The sequence below is a fragment of the Gavialis gangeticus genome, unplaced genomic scaffold (genome assembly GCF_001723915.1).
Source record: "Gavialis gangeticus isolate Ggan-Ray unplaced genomic scaffold, GavGan_comp1, whole genome shotgun sequence".
In the NCBI taxonomy this organism is placed as follows: domain Eukaryota; kingdom Metazoa; phylum Chordata; order Crocodylia; family Gavialidae; genus Gavialis; species Gavialis gangeticus.
This window is the reverse complement of record NW_017729024.1, coordinates 104269019-104278311: the sequence shown is the minus strand read 5'-3', so window position 1 is coordinate 104278311 and position 9293 is coordinate 104269019. Positions and strand designations below refer to the sequence as shown.

At 40.0% G+C, this 9293-nt stretch overlaps 1 protein-coding gene across 6 annotated transcripts in view; it reads left to right on the top strand.

The window, feature by feature from the left end:
- Nucleotides 1-9293, top strand: part of TJP2 (tight junction protein 2) — a 104218-nt gene that overhangs the window by 39887 nt on the left and 55038 nt on the right. Inside the window, exon 1 of one of the 6 annotated variants that reach the window (XM_019517485.1) lies at nucleotides 3622-3714. The exons of 4 other annotated variants lie outside the window; for them this stretch is intronic. Coding sequence is in view for 1 of the 2 variants with exons in the window: in XM_019517482.1 (XP_019373027.1) it covers nucleotides 6216-6248 (33 nt within the window). In the remaining variant the exon portion in view is untranslated. Of the gene's footprint in view, nucleotides 1-3621; nucleotides 3715-5888; nucleotides 6249-9293 lie in introns of those variants that run through there. One more of the 6 variants, XM_019517482.1, reaches the window with a different exon arrangement.

Here is a 9293-nt window from a genome sequence, read left to right as displayed (position 1 = left end):
CCTTCCCCCCCAGAGCATGTTTAAAGACACCCAGTGTGTTTAAAATCATCTAATTATTCTCAATTTGAACCTTTTTTTTAAACTCCCATTGTGCACACAAGGTGTAAAACTAGTTATTATTGAACAGGTAACTCCCACCCCATTCCCCCTGCTTGCCTTTTCTACATTTGAAAAATTGGGACTCTTCTTCCCTCCCCCCCACCCCAGTGTTGGCACCTGTGGCAGACATAGTAGAAATGAATCTCATCCAGCTCTCCTAAGTAGTATGGGGAAATACATGTGGTTCTGTGCTGTGTGTATTCTGTGGTAATTTGGACCTGAAGTCTGTATCAAAGTGCCTGGTTTCTGCATTTTTTTTGGTATGTTTCTGGAGCACAATTCTATACTAAGAGTTGGGAATGGTACAGGTTCACAGCTAAGGTACTGTAGGATTCAGTGGCCTCTGATAATACCTTTTATCAGAGTCTGGGTTCTGATTTTCCTTTTATATGGTAGGTATAACTTTTTTATATGCAAAAGAGAAGGAAGAAACTTGGAAGACAGTATGATCCGGTAGACAGGATATTGGCCTGGGAATCAAGAGCCCTGGTTTTGCTATTGTTCTGCTTTATCAGGTGCATCTCCACTAGAAAAGAAACATTAATTCTTTAACTTGGGTAACTCAAGCTAGATTGACACAAGGTATAATTCTAGAAAAGTTGATGCAGTTTTTAGTTTGTGTGTGCCTTGGCAAGTTGAATTGCAGGCTACAGGAAATTTAGGGTTTCTCTTGACATGCTAAATCAGCTGAAGACTACTCCCTTCTTGTGTATGGCTGATGTAGATATAGAACACCAACTGTAATTTTATATTTAGGTGGCTGAGCCAGACAATTGCATCAGGGGCAGCAAAGTGTATTGCTGTGATACCTCCTTCATATTTTTGGATTGGGCATTGAGTCATTATGTTCCATGGTTTGTTTTGGGTGACCACAGTTGCACACTGGAGAGCTTTTAATTTTTCATTTGTGCATTAAGTATCTGTATCTCCCATGGTTTGTGTGGATATGGTTTAAAGTTGCCCATGAGTGTCATGGAAGAGCAAAGCCAGGGACCTTCTGCATTGGCTGTATCACAAGATATTTATTTAGGACTTCCTGTGAACTCCATGGCCACATCCACATGTTGTGTAGACATTTGGTTCCCTGGCAACAAGTAGCAGTGGCAAGGTTTGGAATAGATTGCCACCGGAGGTGGTTCAAGCACCTACTTTGAATGTCTTTAAGAGACATATGGATGTTTATCTTGCTGGGATCCAATGACCCCTGCTGACTTCCTGCCCCTGGGGATCTTCTGAGGTCCCTTTCAGCCCTAATGTCTATGAATCTATGAACATTGTGGGGCATAGTTATTGTGGGACTAGTGGAGATGTGGTGGCAGGTTTTACAGTTTTTGTTCAGGCATGGTCTGGATCGATTTTGGTTTGGGCCATAGGACGTTTGCTTCTGGTGATGAGGTTAGTGAGGTTCAGTGCTTGCTTAAAGGCTAGGATGGGTGGTTCTGGAAAGACTGCTTTAAGAACTGGGTCATCTTACAACATGGATTGCAACTATTTGAGGATTTTCTGTATAGGCTCCAGGGAAGGATGGTATGTCATAACTAATGGTGTACTATTCGTGGTGATCCAGACCATGCTACATTCGTTCACACATTTCCTTCCTTCCTCTCTCCCCCACTCCCTTCCTGTCTCCATCCATTGTCTCCCAAACTGCCACTCATTTGCATTTTCACAGACCTGCATGTTGAAAATTAGCTTCTTTTCTACCTTGGAGAACACATACCACCAGCAGAGTCTCCCTACACCTTCAGGCGTTTGTGCCTGAAAGCTTGCAAAGAACGTTTTTTCCAACTATTTAGTTGGTCTAATAAAAGACATCACATCTACCACAAGAACCTTGCCTGCCTGTGTCCTTAGCCCAACACGACTACAACCAACAACCCCAAAACATGGAAGATAGCAGTTTAATACCTGATTTCTACAAAAAGTGCATTCTTGTTGTTTGATATCATCTTTGCTTAAGGCTATGGAAATAGGCTTCAGGATGGTTAGTGTACATTCTACATTTCTCTTTAGTCAATGTTAAGAACTATTGGCTATGACAATTCCATCTATTTTGTCATGATATTGTTCACAAATTGTCATCAGATTAGATCAGTTCTCAATATATTGCTCAAAAAAGTCCACTCCTGAGTTCAATAGAATGTCTTGTGTGACAGGTAGTTTGATTCCTCCTGCTTTCTTCAGAGCAGCTGCTGCAAAGTGGCTGACATGGAAGTATTTTGCAATTTCAACAAAATTCTGCTCAAAATGATTCTCTTTTGTTTCTACTGCCCCTCCCTCTTTGCATTTATCTCCAGACTCCTCCCCCTTGCCCAGATCTACTCTACCCCCAACAATCCTCTATTAATTTTTCTTGAAACTTTGCACTTTTAGAGAGGGGTAAGGGCTTGACTCTGTGTACGTAAGCTTACAAACAGACAACAGATCTGTAATCTCTCATCTCTATATACTGCTGTTAACAAGGATGTTATCTCTGGAGACACAAATCCACAGTTTGAGAACTGAAACGAAGCATCACAGAGACTGAGCACTGAGTCCCATTGGGTAGAGTAGTTTTCTTTAATCTTTACAAATCTATAAGGAGCCCATGGGAACCCCATGATACTGGGCCCCTAATATAGTCCATGTTGTGATCTATTTAGAAAACTTTTCTTAAGGTTACGTGAACGTATTGTCTCAAATAATATGTAATGATAATCCCTATTTCATGGTGATATCTTTGAGCTTTTAATATATCTTAAATTTAAAACCATCTTCAAATAGATTTTTTTTTAAAAAGCATCTTAAAATAAAATAAAATTTAAAAAATCTGATTTAAATTTTAAAAAATACATTTTTTTTAATATATGTATTTTTTTTTTTAACCGTTGGGATTTGTTTTGGGGGTGAAGAGGGGCAGGGGATTAAATCCACCTTGACTAAATCTTCTCAGCAGAGTGGACTTGGTTGGGTCAAATGTGAAGGTGATACTGCAGAAAGCTTAGTAATAAATACAGTTTCTACAAGCCTCTAGTTACCTGACAGTTGCACACTTGAGGATGAAGGGAATAATATGTGCATCAGCGTACTTTGTCTTCTGCTCATTAAGGGCTGTTGGGGCATTGCTAAAAGGGTGTCACATATTGGTGTCCGTTATTACTTGTATAATATGTCATATTTATTATTTGTTTTGGTGATTTGACATTGATTTAAACAAAGCTACTGCTTTCCTAACCTTTGCATACTCCCACCTGGACAGGCAAATGGTTCCTTGTTTGCCTGAGTTGCAGACACAACAGCACCAGTTACATTTCATACAGCATTGTGATGGTCTTTACCATCAGTCACAGTCTTATCTTCTCATTCTCCCTATTTTTCTCTCTGCCTTGCTGAAAATCAGTTGCACACTTTTTTTCCAGTACTTTTCTAAAACTATAGAGCTAACCTGAAAGGTAAAGCAGAAAGTGGCAAAACAGTTTGCAAAGGATGTTCAGCCGGGTCACCATTCTTATGGATCTGGCTTGTCTTTGGGGTCCAAGTATCTGCATTCTTTGGTAATCTGGGGCCTGCAACTTAGTGCCAGCCAGCTACCCTGCAGAAGGATTTATTTCATCAGGACATAGGCCTGTACAGGAGGTAGGAAATTCTTCTCCTAATCTTCCTTCTGCTCCAAGTGAATCTGTGGGAGATGTGACCTTGATGCTTAGTGTTTTGCAAGACCATGCCTCTATTTTCAATAAGGCATTTGTGAAGGCAGAGGCTCCCATGCATTCTTCTGTTTCCCAAGCACCTCCTGCTAAGATTAGCAGATCAGTGGGGCTTTAACAACCCTGCCCTACACAAGCTTTCTCTTTCTTTAGCTGCCAGAGCTCCAAAGAAAGCTGTGATGGATAGCAGAGTGTTTAGAGGATTATCTGCCAAAAGGGATTCAGTACGAACAGTGCCTCCATTTCCTTTCATAACTGACTCCATCAAGGAAGGGGAGTTGATATTGGAGCCTGAAGTTGAGCCATACAAATCACATTCAACCATAAAATCCCGGATGGAAAAGAGAGTGAAGTTGTCTACCAGTTTTGCGCACACCTCCTGCAACCCCGCTGAGAAAAGGGAAGTGGTGTCCTCTGATGGTGAGGAAGCACCAGGCAGAACAAACTCATCTAGAAAATTCCTGGAGGAGGATCTACTCTACCTGTGCAAGTATCTTACAAAGGAGCTTGAGCTAAAAAGTTCTATCTCACAGAATGGCTTAAAGAAATTTCCCCCTGTGGTAGAGGAAGAAGCAGATGATGCCATTCCTCTTCATCCATCCATCAGCAATTTAATTAGAAACATCTGGCAGGCTCCAGATGCTCAGTTTCTATTACTGGCTCACCTGGCTAAACTGTACAAACTTCCAGCAGAAAAAGAGAAGCTGTGGGCCTCTGCAACAAGAGTTGATTCAGTAATAGCATCTCTCTTCTGGTCTTCTGGTGAGAGGTTTGTTCTCGGGGATCCCTTAGATCGTAAGGTAGATGAAACTCTTAAGAGTTCCTATGAATTTGCAGCTAGCCAACTTTCAGTCTCCATTTATTCCCTTTATGCTGCTAGGTCACTGGTGGAATGGCTCAGGAAATTATTTCCATCATCTAAGAGGGCTCTTTCTAAGTCAGCTCATAAGGTGCATACCCTTTGTGACCTGGCATCACGCTATCTTCATAATGCCGCTCAGGATTCTCTCCATTTGGCGGCCTGTAATATGGCAACTCTCATAGTAGCAAGGAGAGCCCTTTGGATCCGTCCCTTAACAGGTGGAGAACTTTCAGCCAAATTCAAACTTGTTGGCCTTCCTTATGATGGGGGTCATCTATTTGGGGGAAGTTTAGACGAGGCCTTAAAAGATCTTTCTAAGGCTGTGGTAGGAGGAGAACACCCCCCGCCCCCAGTCCCTTAACTCTTCCTACAAGAGACCTAACAGGGACATCAGGTATTCCCCTCCCTCGACTAGACATGGTAGGTACAGATACAGTTATCAGAGAAACCAGTCCCTTCACTCCTCTGGGTGCAATAGAAGATGCTGTATCAATCAGCACCGGTCTTACCAAGAATCCTGATTTCCTTTAGTAAGGAAGGAGTTTTTCTTTTTTGTCAGTCAATGGAGAGAAACTTGCAGGGTTTTCTCCTTATTGTTACCCTGGAGTTATCCTGAAGGTGTTCTGAAATGTCCATCTCTCCTTCAAAGTCTCCTCTTCTCATTCTCTCAAATCCTGGAACCTGGGCATCATCTGCAAAACATTCAAATTACCATACTTTTCCTGTCATGCAAGAGATTATCAAGGAACTAATTTGCTTATCTGCAAGCCTGCATGAAAAAAATAAGGCAAATCTTTCACATCCAGGAACTGAAATAATTGATGTGAGCTGTGTATCACCAAGATTCTTCTCTCTGCATGCTAGTGCCTGCCTAACAGCAGAGAGATTGCCTGCATTATTTGTTATTTCTTTCCAAATTTGCCTCAGTCCCATATCTCTTTTCAAAGATGCAGACTACCTACCTGCAGACAGGTGGCACAGAGCTGTTGGTTGGTTGCTTGGACAATTGTTTGCTTCAAGATTCATTTTTTACCAGAGTCTGTAGAAGATCTGATTCCGAAAATAGTGGAATACCTCCATCTAGAGAGGTTCACAGCCAAGAGCCTGCTCTTTGCTTTTCAACACCTCACCCTCTTGGGAATGTATTTTATGATTTGTGCAAGAGGGGCATTCTTCAGTTTTGCAACAGAACCTTTTCAAGCCTGGCACTTAGTCTAGATGCCTGGCTGCTCTGCTGGGTTCAGTCTTTCATATCTCTTTCACCCACTTACTCTGGTGCCCAAAAAGGTTGGCAAGATCCAAGCAAACTAAGACCTCACTCTTCTAATCGCACCAGAGATGTGATCCTACTATTACTGGATAGATTCTGGTTCAATCTGCAAGTTTCCAAGTTCTCAAAACTAGGCATTGTCAGCCTCTTCTGTTTATTCTCTTCTTTTTCTTGTTTAATATTAATTTCCTGTTTGGAGTGCTCTGGACACTTTAGTTGTGGAACAAAGGAGAGCAGTGACAGGGCAGTAAGTCCTGAGCACTTCAGTGTGATTGCAGCTACCTGCTCCAGCAGCAAAATGACATCTGAGATTCAGAAACATTATTTACAGGTAAAAAGGTCCTTCTGGCTATATTATTGTGGGTTGTGTGTATAACTTTAGTTTTTAAGATTTTTGTCCTCCTTAAGCCAGCCAACCCAATTATAAAAGGGGTAAAATATAATGTTTACACCTTTGTTACCTCCATATGTATATCCATGCTTTGTCTTTTGAGTTTCTGGTGACTTTTTAATAGCGATGCAAAATCTTTGTCCTTCCCAAATCAGTGCCTTTCTTAAAGTTTCCTGACTTCTGTAGCTGATAATCAGGTGTGTATTAGTTGGGAGAGATGTTATGTATTGTATTTGTTTTTTAGCCTGTTTTCTCTTTCTCCTCTTAGAGGTGCTGAATTTGGCTCTTGGTTCTGCTAGCTAAGTTTTAAAGCACTGTGAGCTCTCCTGTTAATATGAAACAATTTGTCTTTTTATGGTAGTGTCACAGAGATGATGATGGTGTGCTGTTGACAGCTGTGCCATGTTTCTATTTTGGCTATCCTGGTCAGTGCTGAGAGGTGTAGAAGATGATGTGGTCAAGCTTATATTGCTGGACTCTGTGTTGAACCTTTCTCCTTCCACACACACCCCCCTTTTTTTTTTTAAAGAACAAAAAGACCTTCCTTTTTCTGTCAGAATCTTAAACTTTAAGCTGTTGCATCGTTATCCCAATACGGAAAGATTGAATTTGCAAGCTGTTTTTTTTCATAGGTGCGTGCATGCTAAATTTGGCACAAATGTCTGTTTCTCTATATGCTTGACATTTTAAGCTAAGATTCTGTGACACTTTCTTACATAAAGCCTAGGGGGAAATTGTTTTTGATTATAAATTCAGAAGTTTATACCATTTGCTTTGCACTTATAGTACTGGTATGTTACCTCGTTTTCTGATAAGGTGATCTCTTGGGATGTATGGCTAACTTTTTTGTTGTTATTATTCCTCTCCCCTCCTCCCTTGTAATGCTTGTTCAGGAGATAAATAGAATTTGCAGCCATTGAAGATACTGGCCTGCTGTTCTCTTGAATCTGCTTGCTTTGTGTTTAATAAGGCAATATAAGTCTCTAATCCTGCAGTCATTTAGACATGTAAATAAATTTACACATCACGCTGGGCTGGTACTGAACAGTTGCATTGTAAGACTTATGATAGTCAAAGGTTGTTCAATATGGTGTTAGATAATAGTCTTCAAAGAATTGAGCAAAATATTCAGTTTCAACACAGAATACTGTTACCACCCTCTGAGATTTTAAATAACCACAAGTTCATTTCTTAAACTATCTTGTCTTAAAGTTTCTGGTGTATTTGTAGGAAAAAGTTTGCAAGCACTACATATTTGAAATGTGTACCTTCGGTGTGTATATACATGTTGATCTGTTGTTCAGACACTTGCAGTTAAATTAATTTTCCTAAAATAATTAAGATTACTGTGCTGGGTTGTTTTTGTCTCTTGGAAGAGGAGTTTGATTAGGTATTAGGAGATTTCTCTACTGTGGTTTTGATGTGTTACTGTGTGGAACTGACTGCAGGATTTGTTGAGTATGTAGGCCACTATTGTATTAGAATTACATAACAGTGTCAGTGGTGAAAACTGATGAAAAGACTGGGATGCACAGAGTCCCCTTAACAGATTATATCCTGCAACAATGAAGACAGCTCAAGCTCTGCAGAGAATATGGGCACATGCAGTGAAAAAGTTGAGCATATTAAAAGGGCACGTGAGTTGCTTTTTATTATACCTCAGACTTAGTCCTCCCCCTACTTTTAAAACCAGGAAAAGGTTTTTTGTTTTAGGGGATTTTATGTAAAGAATGCTTAGTAGTCATCAGGCAAATATTGCATACATTTTGAAATAACTGTCAGTAAGGGTTAAAGTGCTTTAGACAATAGGTTGTCATTTGCACTATGCACTCTTTGACTAGTTTTGTGACTCCTACACTACCTATTCTAGCAAGTGTACAAGGTACAAATCTACCCTGCCTTCTACCTGACTTCAGACTAACATGGCTAACTAAATATCTCTGCCTACATATCTGTCTGTTCTAGGTACCTCTCCTTTTGGTCATAGGTATGTACATACCAAGGGTGAACAAACAAATTGTGACTTGTGATATTCCAATCTGAATAATTTTTGCTGCCTTGAACTAGAAATGAGTGATTGGTAAATTACTGCAAGTTTCAATTCTATAATTAACACAGCTCTAGAAAGCCAAGTAGACCCAAAAAACAGTTAGTTTTAGTAATGTTTGATAAGTAAATGGTTTTTTTTTCCCCCCACTTTTATTTTTGCCTCTCTCTCCAGCAGTTTTTCTTTGAATGTGGTAATGCATAAAGTCCTGAGACCTTAACAAAAGACAGTCATTTGTCTAGCTGCAGGGAATGCAAAAGGGGGAGACTGATATGTAACAGTCTGTAGGGAAAAGGGGTGCATAAATAAACAACCTCCTAGTGCATTCTGAATTTAAAAAAATCATAGCCACCTTGGAAATATTGTTCTTGGGGTGTAAGGTTTAAGCACGGTCCTGGATGTAATCAAAAGTTCTACAGTGGTGGACAGTGAATGGTCTCTTCCTTCTTCTCAATCCCCTCCTTTCCATTTATGTCAGCACTGATTTAGTATCTCAGGAATGGCAAAGTAGCAACAAATTTTTGAATGTGAAAGAGATTACTAGTTAAAGATTTAGGACAGTGCAGATTTTTTTGTGTCTAGTGGGCTACCAATCGATATGCTCCACTGTATTATCTAGCTTGTATATTTTTAGGAACTATTTTCCTTAGCTTAGTAATTGCACTGTACAAAATCAGCTTTGCAAGTACATAATGCCCTTTCTTTTCTAACATAACATTTAGTAACATCTAGTAACATAACATTTGGTAACTAGAAAGTCACTCCAAAATAAACTTATACAAATATATAACCTTAAGAAATTCTCTGTTTAGCTTTTATTGGCTATTCTCATAGTTATAAACTTTAAAAACGAACCTAAGCTCTTTAAAACTATGCTTACATTTCAGTGTACTATTGCTGGACCTAACTGAAGTTGGGGGGGGGGGGCCCCTGGGCAC